We start from the raw sequence: 21,271 nt of genomic DNA, 5'->3' as shown, positions 1-21,271 counted from the left end.
CTGGCAGATGGAGAAGGGAGCCAGGCCAGGAGGCAGATTCAGTCTGCTTGCACAACAGCAAGATAGGAAGCTGGATATCCATTTGGAAGAGTTTGTTGGGGTACAGGTAGGTGTATGGGATAGCCTGATTCTGCTTAGCACTGTAAGGGTCAACACAGGGGTGCCAGTAACAGAGACCGACTCCGGGCACCTTCTCCCAGTGCTCCCACTAGCACAGGGGAGAGTCAAGCACGCGTGAAGAAGGGCCACTGCTCCACGCTGGCTCGCAGGGATGGATCACGATGCGTTGGGGACCATCCCATAGGCTTCATACAGCGTGTCCAGCAGTTCCTGCTTCTCCTTCTCAGGTAAGAAGCTGGACTGAGCAGCGTTGATGTTCTGGGGAGGCAGAGGGGGACACAAGGGAGCCATTAAGACACGTCAGACATGAACACGTGGCTGTGCACATCCCAACATCTAGCTCTGAGCAGCTGCAGGCGACAGAGTGTGAAGTTTCCACTCCAAGATTCATTTCCACAGCCTCATTTAACAGGGCAACTGCTCTGCCCATCACTAGGGACAGTCCCAAGAGGAACAAGGCAGGCAAAAGTAAAGGTCTTGAAATACTCTGGAGTTTTTAGGACGCGTGCTTTAGACCCGCTCCTACACTCTCAGCTCTGCTTTGGCCTCTTGCCTCTCCCGGCACGGTGGTGGTGCCAGCCTGATGCGCAATTTAACCTGCTCGTCCGTCTGGTGCAGGGACTTCTCTTTGATTAGACAGGAACAACCTGGCTTTTGCAAGAGCAGCAGAGGGCAGCTGGCAGCAGAACAGGATCCCAGAGCTCAGAACTGTCCTTGTTCCCCCTTCCAGACCCAGAAAGTAGGAGAAAGGGACTTGTTCCTCCAGCCAGTGCAGAGAGCAGGACTGATGCTCTCTTGCAAAGTGCATCCTGCACTTCCCAATCCAAGCAAGTATCTCTGGAGACACATCGGGGAAAGTGCTGGGCACGACTCTCAGTGCAAGCCAGGAAAGGTTCGCTTGGTAACCAGCTAAGTCAGACTCCCAACAGTTATCCTGTCTTTCTGTCTTGGGTAAGTAATTAGAAAATCAACGATTAAAGCCAGTTTTCAGGATGTAATCAAGACACATAAATGACCGTGTGCCAAAACTGAAACCAGCAGGCACTTTGTTTCCAGCGCAGTTGTTGCACACTCATGTTACACGTGCAAAAACTGCAAGCGCTTTTGTAGCTGCTGAATCTCACTAACTTTTGGGCCAGGCCCTGAAATAACCTACACGTAATTCCAAATCCAGGGGAAAAAAAAAAAAAGCAAGAGGCACCTTCCTTCCTACTCGGATCTTCGGTGGGCAATTCCCACTCCGACCTGTTCCCCGTAAAGCCGCGAGCAGTCAGCCCACGCGACGCAGCCCCTGCAGAGCCACCCTGCTCTCGGATCCCCCGGCTCCCCGCATCCCCCTCCAGCCGGCTCCGCCGCCCTCCTCGGCCTCGTGCTTACAAGGCCAGCGCAGGGTTTTCCGATTTCCATTGAAAACTCTTCAGCTTATAAAGAAAACCAGCGGGTTGTTCTGGGCTGCACTGGGACATCGGCAGAGCACCCAGCCGAGGCCGACTTACCACTCTCTTGAACTCCTCTTCAGTGAAGCCCATGTAGTCCTTCACTATGCTGTAATCCTTGTCGATACTGGAGTTAAAGATGAGGGGGTCATCCGTGTTTATGGAATAGTTAGCGCGATCCTTCCTAAATCTGTAAGGAAATCCAGTTGAACCGATGGGTAACACATGGGAACAGCCTGCCCAGGGCAGTGGTGCAATCACAGGCCCTGGAAGCGTTCAAAAAACGTGTGGATGTGGTGCTGAGGGACACGGTTTAGAGGGGGACCAGGCAGTTGGGTTAACAGTTGGGCTCGATGATCTCAGAGGTCCTTTCCAACCTTAATGATTCTATGAAAACACTGGATATGGCACCGGTCATGCACTTCTCAGGGTGAAACGCAGCAAAAGCAAAGACCTCGCTGCTGTCCCTGCAGCTTGCGTCGCTGGGCACAAACACAGGGCTTGGCTTGTCTCACCCGCACCGCTCTGCTTCGCCAGTGGAGACAGGAGCAGAGCATCGGCTTGTCTCTTGCTCAGAGGTTCAGCAACCTCAGCTCTCACCCACAAACTAGGGCTAACGGCCAGTGTGCAGCATCTCCTGGCCCACAGCTCAGAGCAGGGGCCGGAGGGACAGGACAGCCTCCCCGAGGGTCCCCCGCATCCCTCCGGCTGCACCGGGCCCCTCTGTGCCAAAGGGCGAGGATGTACCACGTTCTCCTAAGTGGTTAGATGTGAGTTACCTTTGTAAAGCAATAAAGCAGCTATAATCAACCCAAATCCTGGTTATTTAAAATTACACATCATTGAGAAGTCTTACTGTGCTACTGGGTGTTTCCCAAAGTCCGGAAGACATGCTCCAGTGAGATAGCTGGACCAAGGGCAGACCTGTTTGGGGGAGTTAAACACGAAAATCAGAATCAGCCACGCAGATCCGGACCCCAGCTGCGTACACAGATAGCTAAGCACGCTGGTAAAGCCAGATACAGGTTTAGAGCTTTGTTGGCAGCTGCCCCTGCGCGCTACCCCGAGGGACCGGTGCACGTCCCGGGACACGGATGCGAAGAGCCCCCAGCCCGCGTGACAGTGGCAGGAGCTGGTGGGATATTTCCCGTGGCCAGTCAGCCACCAGCCGTGTATCCACCGCAGTTAAGAAACCACTGGCATTAAGTATATACATATATATTCCCTATATAAGTTGGATAGACCCATTCTGGGGAAAAGCCAAGGAAATCTGCCCAGGCACAGTAACTCCAGGCACTTCCACCCGCCACCCAGACAGGCTCCGGTACAGCAGCCCGCTTTGCAGGAGGAGAAGCCTGCAGGTTTGAGGTATCTAAATTAGTGAACAAGCTGCCCAAAATTTATCCTCAGCCAGAAATTTCTCTCTCAGCTCAGAGAGCCATTTCTCTCTGCCACACACCTGCAAGCTGCTGTGCTTGCAGCAAAGACCCCAGCACACAGCCAGGGGTCACCACCATTTTTGCTGCGGAGCTTTAGCGATCCAGGTCCAACGGTAACGTCACCATACGCGTGGCCAGCGCCTGGGTGTCACGTCGTGACGCAGCCCAAGCGAGGGCTGATTTTCCTCTTGGAAAGCAGCTACCTGGCTGTCACCCTCCCACCACACATCCTTACCTCAAAATGCATCTTTGCTCTCAGCAGCTCCTTGTAGAGCTCGGGGTCCTCCAGGACATGGTAGCCATGGCCAATGCGCTCCGCCTTCAGGAGATAAACTGCCTAGGGAGCACAGGAGAACGGCGTACAGCCTCCGAGCACCAGCTCGGCTCCTGCCAGCCCAGAGATCCCTGCCCCACCACGGGTGCAGCCCGTGCCATGGAGCCAGCTCCGGGGAGAGCCTTGTCTGAGCCCTCGGGGCCAGACCTCTGCCTGGGTCCCCGATGTTTGCGCTGCTATGAATACGGAGAGGACTTGGGCTCCTCTCTCCCCGGTGCAGGGGATGCAGGGGCACTTCCCACCCCTGCCCCGAGCCGGGAGCTCCTCGTACCTCCTTGATCCTGGCAGGCGGGCCGGCCTCCCCAGCATGGACGGTACGATGGATCCCGCATCTTTCAGCTTCCTGCAAAGCAAGGGAGGACAGGCTCCTGTCCCATCACCCCCAGCAAGGTCAGCAAAGCCCTGGGCCGGCACCACTCGCGGGGGCACAGCAAGCAACAGGGCTCTGCGTGAAGAGCCCCCAAACCACGAGCCCCGCACCCCGAGAGCTGCACTCTCCGCTGTAGCCCAGGCTGTGAGAGAAGAGCTTGGTAATGCCAGAAGCAGAGAAACTTAGAAAGCCTGGTTACCTTCCCCTGGAGCCCAGCCAGACTCCTCCAGGGTCTTCTAATACCGGGCCAGCTCACCACTGCCTCCTCTCCAGACAGCAGCAAGCTGGAAGCTCGCCCTCCTCCACCCACTCGCCCTCCTGCACGAACCTTGCAGCAATTCCTGTCTTTGAAACTTCTACCTTTTTGGCCGGCTGCCGCCAAGCGCGAGCAGTTAAAAGCCCCCAGGGCAGAGGTGCAGCGATGCTCAGACACCCAGCACCTCCCTCCCGTGAGGGGCTGGGGATGGAGGCAGCCCCGCCGGGGGGACCCTGCGGGTGCAGCTCTGGGGGGCATTTCGAGACTCTCTCCATGATCATCCCAAAAAATCCCTTGCCGGGGCGGCCACAGGCCACCTGGGCTTTGGGAAGCCAGGCAGCCCCGAGGGGAGCCTGGCTCCTGCCTTGCTGGAGAAGGGCCATGCAGCCGGCAGCGGCGGGCAGGCTGCAAGCCCCATCCTGCTGCAGACGCTCTTCCCGGGCACTCCTTCAGCGCTTTTCACTCATCATTTTTTTTTTTCAGTTAATTAATTTTCAGCTCCTCATGTGCTGCACGCCCAGGCCCAGCAAAGGTCGGGCCAGGCTCTGCCTGGGATGTCGACAGAAGACCCCCGTGTGCATCGACCTGACAGGCACTCTGTGCTCCCTACACTTAAGCGAGTGTTGATTTTTCCCAAACAGCTAATTGTTGACACTTTTGAAAATAACAAAATCCCTCTGGCTGAAGTACCAGACCGAGAAGCGAGACACGCTCACACCAGCACAGAGATTTTCCACTTGTTTCTACACAGGATGAAGAGAAACCAGAAACACTCACCCCCCGTCCCAAGACAGGCATCCCCAGCTCTCCCAGCAGGAGCCGGGGACGCAAGCAGCGGGGTCGGGAAGAGCAGTGCACTGGGACCCCTCCCCGCTAACCCTCCTGGCTGCCGAAGCCTGAGCCCCTCCACCCCGGGGGGAGCTCGTGTCTAACGTCCGTCCATGGGCGTATCTTCCCTGGAGTGCTTTAATCCCTTTTTCAACCCATTTGTCCGAGGACACATGGTGCTTCCCTTGGCTCCTCCTCAAGGATCCCTGGTTCCTTGGATATGGTGGTCCTAGGATCCTCGGCTCTACACTTCCCAGTGCTCCTCCGCAGCCAGCAGCCACAGTCGAGTTTTTGCCGATATCTGCTCTTTCCCCTCCAGCAGCCCCGAGAGCTCCCAGGCAGAGCGTGCCCACCCAAGGGACATCACAGGTCTCTCCAGTTTCCCTGGACGCATTACGTACCCCACGGAGCGTCGCAGCAGTATTCGTGGGGATGCACCTCCCTGCCACACAGGCCAAGAGGGGCCGACGGACGGGAGCGGGATTTGCTTCAGCGTCGCCGAGCCTGAGCGAGCCCCCGGCGCAGCAACAAGCCGCATCCTTCAGGCGGAGGAGCCCGGCCCTGGGTACCGCTGGCACACCAGGGCAGGATGAGACGCGCCTGCCCGTCGGGTAACAAAACCCTGCGCCCGCACCTCAGTTTATAACCACTCGGTTCCTCCAGCGTGGCACAGCAGCACAGGCGGACCTTGCATCGGGGGCAAAGACGCCGAGAAAGCCCCACGTCGTTTCAGCCCTGAGCGCTGCTTGCAAACCACCGTCCTTTTTGGCAGTGATGGTGCACAACCTCCTCTCCCACCGAGCGAGGGGACCAAACTCCCACCAGCAAAGAGGAGCGAGGCGCGAAGCTTCCCCTTTGAGCCGCTGCAAAGCGCTGAGCTCTAGCGAGAATCTGGGATCAGGCTCCTGACGCCATTCCAGCATTTGCATTTGAGATAATCAGATAAAAGCACTTCAACCATGCAGCTTCTTCTCTGCTCTTTGGGTGATCTCTGCCAGACTGGAAAGGCCAGTCTCTTCCACCCTTGGCCGTGGTTTCACCGAGCCCCCGGAGCAGACCCCCGCCGGCAGCATCAGGGTGCTGCCGCGGGGACACGGGCTCCACGTCCCTCGTGTCACACGCGGTGCTACGGGGCAGCGGGCCGAGCTCCAGCTCTAAGGCCGTGTTTAAGCAATGATGCCTGCCATTAATCAGTTAGGAAATATAAACAAATACTTTTGCTATTTAACAGAACATTTTTAATAGCTGCAATGAATTTTTAAGCTGTCCCAGATGTTTGCAGTCTGAATAACATACTGCGTGTCCCCTCACACACGTCCCCTCAATATATGTTTTTCTCATAATTTCTTTTAAGAAGCTTATTAAACAAACCTCGTAAGCCTTCCTATGCTCGGAGGAGTTCTCCACCTTCAGGGACTCATCCCCAGCCAGGTCGATGGCCACCACAGAGTTGTTTCGATACTTCTTGCAGAGCTCCACCACCTCCGGGGACCAGCCTGGAAGAGACAGCACCAGGGTTCAGGAGAAAGCACCGGTAAGAGTCGCACCTTCAGCATTTCTCTAAACAAATCCTGGTCATGTAACTAGAAGGCTGGAGCTATTTTCTTTGGTCTTTCCTAAAATTTGATGTTCAAAAAGAAAGCTAACAAACTCCTAGAAAGGTCTGCCATCTTCAGGCAAATAAAAGCTGCCAACGGCTTAGTCCATCGTCAATCAAAGGGAAATCAAATGCATTTAGCAGCTATAAAGCTGCTCTCGTCATGTTTTTCTGCTCACTTTTGGCAGGGGAAAATAAAGAAAAAGAAAAAAGAAAATAGAAAAACCCTCCAAACACGGTGCTGACTGCAGCTGGCCCAAGGTAAGCTGACCCGCACAGCCCAGGTGCTGTGGGAGAAACCCCTCAAGTCGCTCCTCAGCGTTCACCCCGCGCCAGGCCGGGCGAGGGGGAGGAAGGGAAGAACCGGCCCCTCGGCCGCGCGGTGTCACGGCGGGGTTCGGGCGGGGAGGGCTCTCCGGGGGCCGCGCGGGAGCCAGCCCTGCCCTGCTGCAGAGCATCCTCAGCTCCCCCCGGCAAGCGGGCGGACGCTACCGCCGGTGGGAAGGAGCTGGGCAGCGTCCTGGAAGGCTGACCTTTACCCCTCGCAGTTTTATCTTTTGGGCATCAGTGAGAAAGAGAGTAACAAGTGGCAAACGACTACTTCAGAGCTCTGATCAGGATAGAGGACAACCTCTGAGAAAGGACATGCATCTACCAGCTCACATAGCACTTACCCTTAGCAAAAAGGCCAAGAAACAGAGAAAAACGGTAGCGTTAATAAGTAACAGGCACCTGCTGTGTACATACAATCCCAAAATCATACAAATACATAAGAAAACGTGTGCAATTTCATCGTCTTTTTTCATCAGTTTCCAACTCCCTGGGTTGGAGCCATTATTTTATTAACAAGTTTAATATGAGCTAGTTCTGGCTGGCATCGCTGCCTTTCTCTCCCCAGTTCATAAATTACAGGGTGGCTTCTCCCTGTGCAGCACATCCCGAACGCAGCGCTAAAGGCTCTTATCGAGCGCATCGCTGGGTACCGAGGGTGTCACCGGCTCTGGGTACGAGCTGGTGCCCTGGGACGCGGGCGTGAGAGCGCCCGCTCCGCTGTTTGCACGAGCAAGCCCTCCGGCGCACGCCGCGCGTGCCCTCGGGTGCTCCGCCGCCTTCCGCCTGCACCGCGTGTGCGTTGGCAGGGTCAGTAACTGCAGACCAGCGTGACACTGCGCTACCGCTCTCCAGTTTCTACAAAGAAAAAAGTTTTCTTCCTAGAAACCAGAAATTTAAGGGTCAAGTTTTCAAAGTATTGTTTGGGGTTGACTGCGCAAGCAGGAAAAAAAAACCCACTCTCTTCCAAGAATATCATTTTTCACATTTCTAGACACAAATTAACTGTTGTACTCACTAGTGAAAGTCTTTCCACCATCTACCCTCCTAAACCTACATAAAACTGTTTTGAGATATTCAGATTTTAATAACAAAGTCTTCCCATAGAAGAGCTACTGCCGTACAGCCTCGCTCCGACCGCATCTTCCCCTAGAGGAAGATGCTCACAGAGCTCAGCAGCCCAATGAAACACTGGAAATTGGGTTTTTTTCCTGTTCTGGGACACAGTACCTGTTACCGATGAAGTTTGGAGCTGCTGATTTTATAAAAAACATTTTATATAATGTGACTTAAGCATATTTTACTTGTGTTTTCAGCTTAAACCAGCAGAGACCAGCGGATTCTCTGGCTGACCCATGGTCCTGGCTAACGAAGGAGCACGCTGCTGTGGCAGCACGGCCACGAGCAGGGAAGGTGCGAGATCTCACGCCTGGTCCCCCCCCGTGACTGTTCGCTCTCAGACCCACCGGACGGTCGCGGCCGATGCAACCGCTCGCTGTGGCAATGGCTTCAAGGAGCGCTCAGCCTTTGGGCAGGCAGCGAGGTGCGAGCAGAAGTCGTGCCTCTCCCAGGAGAGGACAGAAGGGCCCATTTTGTCGCTCTACCAAGACCCTTCAGATACCGGCTGTGCCCACAGACCCCCACTCTTGCATCCAGCAGACCCTTTCCCCACGGTGAAGGGAGCAGAGGACCCCCTCCAAGAAAAAAAACCTACTCCTTCTCAGCACTATCTGGTCCCGCGTCGGACCCAAGGCCGCGGGACCGGGGCTTTCCCCGCATTTCTGCGGGGACCTGAACCCAGGGGCGTCACCCCCCGCCACGCGTCAGGGAAGGGGAGCAGAGCAGCAGGGGAGCTGCAATACATTACTTGGCATATGGCGCATGCAGCATAGAATAGACCTGGCTTTGATGCGGAAATCCCTTTCTCCATCCTGTAGTCCCTGATTTACGAGGTTAACGACTTCGTCTGGAGTGAGGTCTCCCCTGCAGGGAAGAAAAGGCGTCAGCGAGAGGTCGGACACCCACCAGGGAAGCAGGCAGGAGCTGCAGGTCCAGCCCAGCGTCCCCACGGGACACGCCACGCAAAACCCAGGCTGCCTGGCGTCCCCCTCACCTTGACATCCAGAGGAGCCCCATGAGACTGCCCAGAGCTAAAGCACACCTTTTCCACCCATGCCATGCCCAGATATACAAGATGTCAGGCACAAAAGCATGCAAAGATGATAGCAAAACTTGGAAAAGCTTTAGGGACGCGGATGCCAATCCTGCCTGAGCAGAGGGACCCACTCTTTGCCAGAGCATCTCATTAGGGCACACAACTGCCCAGGGCACAGGGGCTCAACGCCCATCACAGCACGTTTTGCAAGGGGCCACAGAGCTCGGCACCGATTTAATCAGAGGCCCACATCATAGCGGGGATGGCAGGTAAAGAAGGGATCGGATCGCCAGCCCCCTCCAATATTGCCCACCGTCTCTGCCAGCTCAAATTCCCATTTTGTGGGCAGACAATCCACATCCGAACGCTGCTTCCCCTTGCACAGAGCCTGGCTCCAGCCAGAAGGTTAAGCACAGCTGCTCCACACATGCAGAATTAGGTGCCGAAAGCAAGGGACGTTAAAACATAGCAGCATGCAGAGATATTATAAGAGGAAAAATCCTGTGGATGGGGGAGAGAGGTGGAAGAGTGCCAGCACCCGCTGCCTTGGAGGAGAGAGGAGGTTTGGTCACACCAGACATTGAACACACACTGGCGTCTCCACGCCGACCGGCCACCCGCCGGCTCCCCGGCACGGCGCGGTCACTCACTCGGTTTGGCCCCAGGGGATGGGATCCACGCGGCAGTTGGCCAGGAGGTGAGGGCTGTACCGGACCTCCACGTAGATGACGCCTTCTTTTGCTTTCGTTTCCACGAGCTCGTAGGCGATCCTCCTCACCGCCTCGCGGTCCCCCCTGCAGGGACGGCAGTGGGACCCGTCACCGGGATTCATCACCCTTGGGGCACACTGGGGACGGGCGAGGTGACCTCCAAGGCTGGGCAACGTTAGCCAAGGGGTCCTGCCAAGGGTTGAGGGAGAAGCAGCAAAAAGCAGGGTACTTACGCAATGGCAGGCATGTAGTGATTAAACTTTTCTAGAAACTGGGTAAGTGTCAGTGGTGTTTTGTAGCTGACATGCTTCAGGAGGTCGTCAACAGTGCTTCCAGGGAGAGGAACCCCTCTTTTCCTGGAAATGAAGCCACACGTTACTGACAGGGAAGGCTACTGCATTTTTTAATCAGTCCGTTTCGTACAGCAATCGCGGCCCGAGCTGGCAGCGTTAACGTCCATTTCTTCACAGAAAAGATACGGCACATGTTGTCCTTCCAAAATCTCCTTGCAGAGGCAGCCCTGAATCTCAGTGGGGAGGAAGGCAATCCAAACTACAGGCAAAGCACAAGTCGAAATACAAGCCCAGAGTGACCGTCAGGAACACAGCCAGAGCACATTTTAAGCTTAAGAAGGAGTTCATCTAAAGGGGCTCTGGATTATTTCTTAGCACCTCCTAGGCCTCGCGGCAGAATTGCCAAAATTCTTTAGAAAAGTTAATTTCCACTTATGCAGGCTCAAGGGCAGGAAAAATCATGGAGATGCTGCCAGGCACAGAATCACGCGTGCAGAAGTGTCGTGGCTCGTGGGTTTAATGCCGGCAGCTCCCGCGAGCGAGCCGGTTCCCAAGCCAAATATCGCGGTGGCATCTTCTCTGATGGGGACACCTCCCACACAGGAGCAAACGGCAGTCCCAACAACCGCTCTCACCAAAGGGATGGAGATGGTAAAGCCCACCTGAACTCTGCCAAGGGGGAAGAAGCTGTTTGTCCCTGGAGTCCCGGGTGGGTGGAAGTGTCCCCGGTGGGGTGGCAGCCAGGCTCGAGGGGGCTGCCAGCCAAGGATGCCGCACGCTTCCCGGGCAGGCTTCGCCACCCCCGCTCCACAGGCTGTCACTCTGCCCATGAATGCCACTCTAAATTAGGAATAATAACTAGACATTTGGTTTTAATCCTCTTTCCTGCCACAATGAATTACAGCCGATTGATGGACCTCTCTGCTAATAGAGACAAAACCCCACACACAGCTTTAGCGTCCCGACGCCAGCGGCCGTCCCGACGAGCAAGCCGCAGGGAAGCAGCCCAAAGGACCCCACTCCTGGGCCCCGTAACCATTGCTCATTCCCTGCTCGGGCAGGAAGGAAACCAGCCCTGCGCGCAGCCTTCCCCTGCAATCGGCGCCGATTAAGTTGCTGGCACTCGGCAGGGGACGTTCATCACGGCCAAGGCATCAGTTTTCCTCCCCGCCTTGCCCTTTCCATGCCACTGACACATCGGTCTCTGCTCCAAGAACCGGCCTGCGTCTTCCTCCACCTGCCCAGGGAAAGCTTCCTACAGCAAAGCCATTTCCCTGACCTTCTCCACGTGCTTCCCGAAGGATTGCCTCCGCGCAGCCAGCAGCGACAGCGCTTTGGGATGATCCACAGCCCAGAGACGCTGGAGCCAGGTCTGCGATGGAGGGGGGTCTGGCGGATCTTGCCACCACGGCTTTGGGAGCTGCTGCTGCCCCATCCGACCCGCCTGGTAGCTGGGAGCCTTCCCAGAGCAAAGCTGCCCCAGGACAACGTGCTCGTGCTCGCCGGCACCTCAGCGTCCTGCCCAGAGCTACCTCCATGGGCAGCACCACGCACGCCGTCCCACGGCAGAGCAGGCACCTCTCCTGGGGACGCCCAGTCCCAGGAGGGGTCTGCCACGGCTCTGAACCCTTTGGCTGGGCAGGGGGGATGCAAAGCCTGGCTCAGCCCTTGCAGAATTGGAGCCAAAGCTTCTAAAACCAGCAGAGTTCAGCCACTGCTCAAAAGGACTTGTACATCCCAGCAGCTTCGGGTTATTTGTACGTGGTCAGCCACCAGCTGGCAAATTTATTTCCAGCTCTTTACCTTTAAAAATAGACCATGAGCAGCTTTCTGTGTCCAGGGTGAGGTCAGTAAGGCAGTCCCCTGCAGGCTCCTACACTGCCCCGTTGCTTTTACATTTGTGCGAGTGCTAGTTTTAGAGCCCATGAATAGCACAGCCTTGCTCCACCCGAGGGCTGGCAGCTCCGGGGATGCCAAGGCTGTTTAAAAATAAGAGGGAACTCGGCACACGCTCGGGCAACGAAGGTTTCTGCCCTAAGCAAGCAAGAAGCATGGATCCTCAGATGGCTGGTGTCTCCTGGGCTCCTATGACCCTGCTGGGGGATGACACCAGCATTTGTCCTTTGCTGGCAGCAGGGACCCAGCAGAGCCCCAAGGAGGCAGCACGACGGACTCTTCTGTCCATCGGGAGCTGTATTCCAGCCCTGCAGCCCGCCAGCGGCGCGGGCAGAGCCAGCAGGAACCCCGACTCAGCTCACTGCGCCAACGTCCTGCAGGAAATTAGATGGACATCTCTCATCCACCTTCTGTACTGACCGTACTGCAAAATGCATGGCCACTCCCTGCGGAAAAAGCTGCTTTAGAGAGAGTATTTCCCCCTCGGATCGCACTGCCTTGGCGTCTGCCGGGCTCACGCGATGCCAGAACCACTTCCCATCCTCCTCAGAACTGATTTCCTCCCCAAAGTGCCAGAGTTGTGCCTCAGAGCTGGTGCCCGAAATCGTAAAGCTTGCCACTTTCTCGATCTGAGGCTATCTGCTGGTCTTCATTAGCTTTTTGAATAGTGACAGCTGGAAGAAGTCTTAAGTTTATTCTGCTTCCAGCCGCGGAGCCCGGGCCTCGCACCAGTTAATCATTCACCCGGGCGCTTCCCACACGAGCTACGCTGAAGCGAGGAGATGCACGTGGGCTCCGTCAAGGAAACAACCTCTCTAAGGCGCTGCCAAGCGCTCTCCCGGGCCGCCCTCACGCAAGCACGGCTCCTCGACTGCTCGCGCCAGGCAGGCAGCCTGGGGTTCAAAGGCGCAGCAGCAGGGCAAGGAGAAGCACCCAAGCTGGTTTTTCCTCCCAAGGCTGCGGTACGGCACCACCACCGAGGAGACGCTCCCAGCCTGCTTTCATTTAACTTGCTTTTGCAATTAGGACCGTGGAAAAAGAAAGAAGAATACACTGACTCTGCCATTTCTCAGGTACACTTCAAAGGCAGACAGCTGTGTTTATGAGACGTCTTCTGTACTTTTCTCACGGTGGCTCCTCGCCGCTTGCCCGGCTGACGGGACCGATGACCACCTCGCTCACGCTCCTGCTACCGGTGCAGCCCCGCTGCAGCATCGCCCTTTGGGCCGCGCTCGCGCCGTGCAGCCAGAGGACCCGTCTGCGCAGCGGCGAGACCAGCACCAGCCAGGTCTGCTGCCTGCACAGCAAGGGAGAGGGGGGCTTTCCCAGCCCGCCAGCACAAGCTCCCCTCTCGGAGAACTGGGCAAGCAGAAGGCACGGGAGCGGGGACTGATGCTTTCAGACCGAGAGCTTTCTCCCCGCCATGACTCACCTGCCAAAGTGCAAGATTGTTTCTGGTCTAATGGCTCCATCCAGGTGGACGTGAAGTTCGACCTGCAATAAGAGAACGGGGAATTGGTGCGGTGCTCTTAGAGCTCCAGCTGAGAGAGAAGCAGGTGGTGCTAACACGGGTGTAAATGCAGCCAACACAGCAACAAAGTCATGGCAAGAAGCACGAAACCCTTTTTAAAACACCATCATTATAAACTTTATTTTTCAATATCTAAGTATTATCTAAATATTTCCTTATTGCTGCTGCAGCTGACACATTTAATGGATCTTTAGAGATTTATTCTCTTTCCAATAATCTTCAGGAACTGCCCTATCCTTATCTAGCTTGTGTGGGTTGGAGTTTGGGAAGAGTGAAAGAAACCAAACCCCAAACGCCTTCGCTTTCCACCTTGCTCCTTTTTGAATTCAGCCACCCAAGCATCAATTAATTTGCTAAGAGTCATTACACAGCACCTTTGCCTTCACTTCCAAGAATCGGCTCCTGACATATTGTTAATTACTTGGTATTATCAGAGCGTACAGGCTTTCTACTCCTACGCATGGAGTCAGTCCCGTGGTACAAGGGGCTGTCAAAAACAAAAAGAACAAGAGCTGCCCCGTCGAGCTGACAAGCTGGGTTCAAAATAAAACACTTACTTAAATTTTGGCTCATTAAGAATGGGACAGTAACTCCCATCTCTTCACCCTGAAACCCTGCTTCCTGATAATCGCTGAAACAATGGGTCTCGGAGAAAGAGCCCCAGAACAGCAAAAGCAAGCTTTTTCCATCAGGCAGCTGGGGCTTTTGGAGGAACAGGACAAAAGTAATTTGGACGTCGAGCTGGGAAGGAAAATATTAGCTGTAAAATGTTTCAGCTAGATCTTCATCTTTCCAGAACTGTTTTCTTTTAAGCAACGGAATAGCCTACAAAATACATATTTCTTTTTTTTTTTAATGAAACTGTGGAGCAGCAACTTAATACACAAAGTTCTCGTTAGTTATACCACCGTGCAGATTTTCCTGTGCAGATGATTGCCGCAGGATGCTGAGGGTAAGAACTGGGTGGGATTCAGAAGAGGACTGGATATTTGCATGGATAACTAAACCGCCCAGGGTTACTAATTAAAACCCACAAAGCCTCTGGTGTCAGGGCACGTATCAAGCAATAACTACATGGAACTGGAAGAAGAATGAGTAAGCGGTCCCTACAAGCAGGGCAACGCGTAATTGTCCACCTCAAGGTCCTTTCGCTCTCCTCCGAAGCATCCACAAGCAGCTGACGGGAGCTCAAGGGCGCTGGCCCAGCTCCCGGTGCAGGGCTGGCAATGCCCAGCTCTGGGACCAGCGCTGATGCCCACGGGCTCGCTCCCATCCCCACCTCCTCCCGCAGCCCTAGACGCCTGCCACGCAGGTAGGGACACCCATCTTCTGACTCAGTCAGGGTTTTCATTGACCGCTTCTGCTGCAAAAGGCCATCGTTGCCGAGGTGGGACAGGGCTCGGGTTCGGGCCATCTGGCCGTGAATGGGGGGCTGGTGGGATGCAAAATGTAGGTGCCAGGCTCAGGGCAGCTTGAGCTACTGACCCTGCACCATTGCAATCAGCTGGCCCAGGGGTCATGGCTATCCCCACAGACACCACCGCGAGCAGGTTGTAAAAAGATATCCCTGTCACTTCTCCTACCCGTAAGACACGATCTGAATCTACAGGGGTGAAGATTTGAAAAGGGCAGAACCTGATCTTACCCCTCGCCTCGAGTTATGCAATCCTGCTTATGAGGACTAAATGTCCCGAGAAGCAGCAGATAAAATAACAGACTACGGACATGATCTGCATTGCCAGATGTGGACGCCTGGCACGTTTTCCACTCTTGAGCTCCGATTCCTATTTCAAAACCAGGCAAGCTCCATTCCTTGAGGTTTTCAACAGCCCTTGTGACTTTCTGATGGAGTTACAGGCTTGAAACTCGCTCATGCTGGATATAAAAACCAAGCAACCCGAACCTACTGAGGTCTTCTCACTCCAAACGGCTCTCAAGCACTTCCTGCAAGAACATCCCAACGTGACGCTTCCATCAATGCGAAAGCGAATTCAGTGGTGGCCTTCATCCTTGCAAGCCACCTCCTTCTGCCACTACTGCAGGTGAGATGCTTGCAAAGCAGCAAGGTTCCTCTCCGACACCAGTAACGGGCTCTTCCTCCCCTGCCGTGCATTTCTTTGGGTCTGGAGGAACCTAAACTAAGTGATAAGAAATGCTTGTGCAATCCTGCTCAACCCAAAAAGTTGTGGGGTTCCTCAAGATCAGTGCTTGGCAGGGTTGTTTTCTGCAGCTGAGAACTAATCTATGCTATTCAGATTACCAAAGGACATTCAAGTGAAGAAGTAAAGGTGTGTCTACAAGGGTCTCCACCAAGAGCGGGCCCTAGATAAGGATGCAATCAGCAGAGGCAGAACCGAGCAGCTCAGCTCCCCCAGGTGCCTTGCTCGCAAAGCCCGCGGGTTTCCAGGTCCGTGGGAGGCTGCTCGCTGCAGATTACACTCCGGCTCTCTTCCTGCCTGTTTGTTTTGGGTAAACAAAGCCCAGGCCTTTTCCAGATACAAGTGGGTGACATGACCTTGCTTTAAGTCAAGGAAAGCACCTAGATAAAGATGAAAGAGTTTCCTCTGAACTGTGGCTCCAGGAGACGATGCCTGAGCAAGCAGAACTAAGGTGAACGCAGGAGCCCAGCGCCTCTTCCAGCGCTCTGCTCCTGGCACACAGAGGTCCACGCACACGTGGTCTCCCACCCCAAGCCCTCCAGTTTATTTGGCGGGGAAGCCTGCACACACAGATCAAATAGGGATCTCGACATTTGGTCTAGGACCCCAACAGCACCATGGGCTGCACCAGCATTGGAGCCTTCAGGCACGCCAGGACCAGCGATGCCTGCCTTCCTCCCAGCAAACCTGGACGTGGTAACGTTTGTGCTGATGAAGAACGAGAAAGCAGCGGAGCTCTCAAACGCTTTCCTGGGGCAGGAGCGCTGCTCGTCCCCCAGCTGCAGCGAGGACCCTCAGGACCGCCTTTGGCGGGGGCTCGGCGCGGCGCGGCCACCCATCAGCCCTGCTTCCGCACCTCCACGCCGCTGCAGCCGAGAGCGCCTTCGCTGACCGCCGGCCAGCGCACCACAAAAACCAGTGCAATTCAGTAAAATCGCCGAGTTTTACTAAAGAGTTGTCAAAAGCCAGAGGGATGAGTTTGAAAGACAAAACTGGCCATAAATTGCGCGGCCTCAGTGCAGACCACCCCCAGCAAGGCTGCCGGAGCAAACCGAGCGCTTTCCATTTTTGTGCAAAAAAAGTTTTAGCTCAACCACAGCACGTGACTCGCTAGCGCCGATATCAGCGAGGCGGTTCAGATTTAAAAAAAAAAAAAAAAAAAGAAGTTTTAAGGGCTCTGGCTTGACTTTTCTCTTCTGAAAATACTGTAATGTTGTCTTTGAAACTTAATAAGCTTCAAAAATAAACCCAAACACCAAATGAGGTACTGCAAACAAGTATGTTCCGTTCAAAGATCAAGTCTGATTATTTTCAATTTAGTGAAATTAAGAGGAAAAAGTTAACCAAACATTCAAAGTATTTTCAGCTACAGCCAACCCAACAGAATTTCTCTATTACGCTAGGGTTTGCTCAGCGGACTGTGGCAGAGCAGTGAACTGCTCCGTTTGCCTCTTATGTGGCATAAAAAGTACCATCCAAGCTAAGGCACTTCAGGGAATCTCCGTATGAGGTGGTTTTAGGGTCTTTTTTTAAATATATACCATGAACAAAGTCAGCCCTAACACCACGGCAAAAGTGACACCAGCCTCGCCTTTTATTTCGATGGTTTCCAGCAGATGTTAATAGATAATCCAGGCAGCCGCTAAAGTTGCATCATTTTAAAGCCCTTAGCAGTGACTTTGCCCAGGATTATTTATCAGCAGATTAAAAGGTGAAAATTTAAAGTTCGCTTTATTAATCTCGATAACTGAAAACCAGAGTAATTACAGCTGTCCTTTGCCAATTGTTAGATACGCACGGCAAGAACACATTAATGGAGAGCAAAATTCCACAAGAGGTAAGACGAATGCTGACCGCTGCGAAAAGAATGACCCATGTCCCCCAAATACTGGTTTTATGAAAGCGCGCTGTCAGGAGCAAAGTTGTCCTCGTCATAAACTCGCCCCAAGCGCCCATTGGGACGCAAGAGGTGAGAGCGGATCAAGAGGGACGCGACGCAGAAGAGGCACGGTATTATCCCCAAACCTGATGACACCCGCGAATGCGTTTTGGAGACAAATCTGCCGTACTCTTTAAGGTTTGAGCCTTTAAAAGAGAAATGTGGAAGACTACAAGACCCACTGCAAGAAATATTCATGCTTTCTAGAGAAGCGTTCACGTGATACGTGGCTCTGGTGACTGAGGAGGATGCTCCCATGCTGAGGATGCTCCCATTCCTCCCAGTACCAACCACTCAGCCTCCACCGACCTCGGTACGATGCTCCCGGTGCCGTTAATAGGTGACGGTGGCTCTGCGTCACCCTCCGGCAGTGACAGCTCCCACGGGGCGGCAGGGCCACGTCCCTCCCTCAGCCACCGCAGACCTCGCGCCCGCATGTGGCTGGGATGAGGCAACGCTTCGGAGCGATAAACAGAGTCCTTGCACTTTGAGCAGCCCCAAGCCAGCCTCCTACTGCCCTCACGTCTGAGCAGCGGAGCCGGGAAGGCTATCCGAGAGGGCGCCCGCAGAGCGGTACCGGAGGTACGAGCAGGCGCATCGCTGCCTAAGGTACGGCGCAGCTCAGCGCAGCCTCGGCAGCATCAGGCTGTGCCCCGTGCCAAGCTGGCCAGGGGTCAGGTTGTGCGCGAGAAGTGGATGAGCCAAAGAAAACGTCATCCTCGGCACGCCCTCATGCACTCGCACTCCCTGCAAGGTCTGCCCGGAGCAGGGGGAGGCTGCAGTGTTCCGGGGAGCAGGACGCCCACCCAAACCCCGGTACAGCCAGCGCCCCGCAGCAGAGCGGGCACCAGGCGCTCTCCTAGCCACCGACGGGGACACACAGCTACAGCCTGTTCTGGCCAGCTCTCCCAGTTCCCAGATACGAAGGACATGTTGGAGACAACTGCCTCCGTTTGACCAGGGACGGGCTCCGAGACGCCGTGACGCACACAGCGTGCCCCGGGAGGGCTTGCGGGAGCACCTGCCCGACGCGACCTGAGCTCGTTTGGGACAGAAGCATCCAGCGGCAGAGCTACGCCAGCTGCTGGGAAGGCGCAGGCCTGACCCCAGGAGCCCCCGTTCCCATCCTGCTCCCCGCAATGCAACTCAAGGCAGGTGGGAGAGGAGAGCCTCGTGTCCCGAAGCCCCCGAGCTGGGGCTGGCCCACGGGGAGAGGAGCCAGCAGCGAGCGAGGACGCCGTCTCTGCTCTGGTTGCGGAGCAGAGAGGGAAGAGGCTGATGGTCAGTGTCCAAGGAACGACAGTCTCTTCTGCTCTTTTATGGCCTACAATAAGCAGGGTTCAAAGTTGCCCTGCAGCAGCCCCAGCAGCTCCCTGTTCATCCGCTGCAGTAGCCGGGAGTCAGCGCGTTCCCGAAAAACGCGGAGGCAGCCCCGGCCCCGCGTTCAGCTGGGGCTCGAAGCTGCTCCAGTTACCAGAAACATCTCTCAAACACAAAACTGATCGTTCCCAATGGCAGAGGGTCCAGGGGAATGAATAGGGCTCATTAACTGACTTCAGACCCATTTTTTTTCCCCAAGCCTGACTTAGCAGGTTCACAGGACTGAAAGGGACTGCCTGACTCAGGAAAACCAGGCTCGTAATTGCCGGCAACCAGACAACAGAAGCCTGATCTTAGTGGTCAAACCCCGCACAGCTTTTCCTAGGTCGCTCTCTTCAGCATCACACTCTTCCACACGCTGGAAAAGTAGGAAGAAGCCCAAGCGAAAGAAGAACTTAACTTGCTTCTCTCAGCCAAACGTTTAAAATCACTGGGGTGAACCAAGAGCTTTTGTTCTTAGTGGAGCTGATGAAACGCCAACGTCCCCCAAAACCGAAGGAGCCTTAAAGAGGCTTTAACCATCACAAGATGTCACCGATTTTGGTATCGCGGTTTGCCTGCGCCATTTCCCGAGAGGGAAACCTCGTGCAATGATGGAACGGAGCGCGAATCAGACCCGTGCACATGGGCTTTTCCCAGTACGCTAGACATCACTGGTGTGAGTTCAAAATGAGAGATAAATGGTTTGAGAGGGGTAGGAGATGCAAACAGCGGCCACAAAAAAAAACCCTTTTGGGTTTTAGGAGGCAATCTCCTCCCCTGGGAAAGCCACACGCAGTTGCCACCACTCAGGTTCTCCCCAGGTGGGACCACCATGACCCTCACGCCACTTTTCGGGGTCTCCCCTGCCCCTCGCTGCCCACCAAGAGCCCGACCCCGACGGCAGCCAGGCAGAGAAAACCCGCTCCCCATCCGCCAGCTTCGCCAGACCGCGGCCCAGGAGCTGAGCTGTCCCGCGGCAGCGCTCGGCCACCGGACCCAGGGTTATTGCTGACCACACCTCTTTCATCTCCCGCCCTCACGACTTGTTTATAATCTGATTAACGAACACGTTACTGTATGATCCTACTTGAGATGTGTTTATGCAGCGCATGGTGAGAGCGAAAGACTGGCGCACCCTCTGACAGCAGTCACCGAGGTGGTATCTCGGGTTTCTGAGGAATACCTGAACTAAATGTTTAAGAGAAAACAAAACAAAACAAAACAAAAAAATGCCAAAAAATACAAACCCAAAGCCCCAAATGAAACAAAGAAACAAACAAAAAACCCAAGGGAGAACGCTGGGTTTAGCAGACCGAGGGCAGAGCCGGAGCGCTGCCCCTCGGGGCTCCCCACCTCCCCAGCCCGGCCCGGGGGCGGCGGGGGTGGCCCCAGTGGGGAGCGGGGCCGGGACCCCCGGGCAGGGAGCGCACCGGGACCCCCCCAGCACCGGGGCACAGCACCCCGGCCCTCGCCCCGGAGCATCTGCGGCGGCTCGGCCCCGGTGCCCGTCCCGGTGCCCAGCCCCGGTGCAGAGCACCCCGGCCCCGGTGCACGAACCCGGTGCACAGCACCTCAGCACCGGTGCCCGTCCCGGTTCCCAGCCCCAGAGCACAGCACCCCGGCCCCGGTGCATGTCCCGGTTCCCAGCCCCGGTGCACAGCACCCCGGCCCCGGTGCACGGCCCCGGTGCACAGCACCCCGGCCCCGGTGCATGTCCCAGTTCCCAGCCCCGGTGCAGAGCACCTCGGCCCCGGTGCGTGTCCCAGTTCCCGGCCCCGGTGCACAGCACCCCGGCCCCGGTGCATATCCCGGTGCACAGCACCTCAGCCCCCGTGCGTGTTCCGGTCCCGGTCCCGGTCCCAGTCCCGGTCCCGGTGCACGGTCCCGGTGCACGGCACCCCCGCTCCGGTGCGCCGTCCCGGTGCACAGCGTCCCGGTGCACAGCACCCCGGTCCCAGCCCGCCGCCGCCGCCGCCGCCGCCGCCGCCGCCTCCTCCTCCTCCTCCTCCTCACCTTGGGGTCCCCGAAGGCGCACAGCCCCCGCTCCATGCTGCTGCTGCTGCTGCTGCTGCTGCTGCTGCTGCTGCCGCCGCTCCGCTCCGCGCCGGCCCCGCTCCGCTCCGCGGCCGGGCTGGCCCCGCCCCCCGCCGGCCCCGCCCCGCCCCGCCCCGCCCCGCCCCTGCGCAGCGCCGGGCACCGCGGCATCGCGGCGGGCAGCGCCGGCCCCCGCCGCCCCCCGGCCCCGAAAGCCGCCCGGTGAGGCCCCCCCCCCCGCCGGTCCCACCGGAGCCGGGCGCCCCGGCGGGTGCCCCCCGCGCCCGTAACGTCCGGGGAAATCGCGGGGCGATGACCAACAGCTCAGCTCGCGGAGCCGGAATGTGGTCACCGGCTTCGACTGCAGCCTTAAGCCGATGCAACAATATTTTTTTTAACCTAAAAAGGACTTGGTTGTTCAGCTGAGGAGCGATCGTCCCTCACCCCCTTTCCTGCGTACAAAGCTGCTGCTCGCCGACTCG

At 56.1% G+C, this 21,271-nt stretch overlaps 1 protein-coding gene across 1 annotated transcript; it reads right to left on the bottom strand.

Moving 5' to 3' along the window:
* Nucleotides 1-276: 276 nt before the first annotated feature.
* ADA (adenosine deaminase) lies at nt 277-20,804 on the bottom strand (the record flags this gene model as incomplete). Its single annotated transcript, XM_082325795.1, has 11 exons — nt 277-378; nt 1,617-1,746; nt 2,413-2,480; nt 3,231-3,332; nt 3,601-3,672; nt 6,155-6,279; nt 8,578-8,693; nt 9,516-9,659; nt 9,809-9,931; nt 13,197-13,258; nt 20,769-20,804. The coding sequence occupies 11 exons, from the start codon at nt 20,802-20,804 to the stop codon at nt 277-279; spliced, it is 1,080 nt and encodes a 359-aa protein (XP_082181921.1).
* Nucleotides 20,805-21,271: the final 467 nt, after the last annotated feature.

This window comes from Platalea leucorodia, assembly GCF_965183815.1.
Source record: "Platalea leucorodia genome assembly, chromosome: 13".
Classification (NCBI taxonomy): Eukaryota; Metazoa; Chordata; class Aves; order Pelecaniformes; family Threskiornithidae; genus Platalea; species Platalea leucorodia.
The sequence above is the reverse complement of the archived record's forward strand: the minus strand, read 5'-3'. Positions and strand labels throughout refer to the sequence as shown.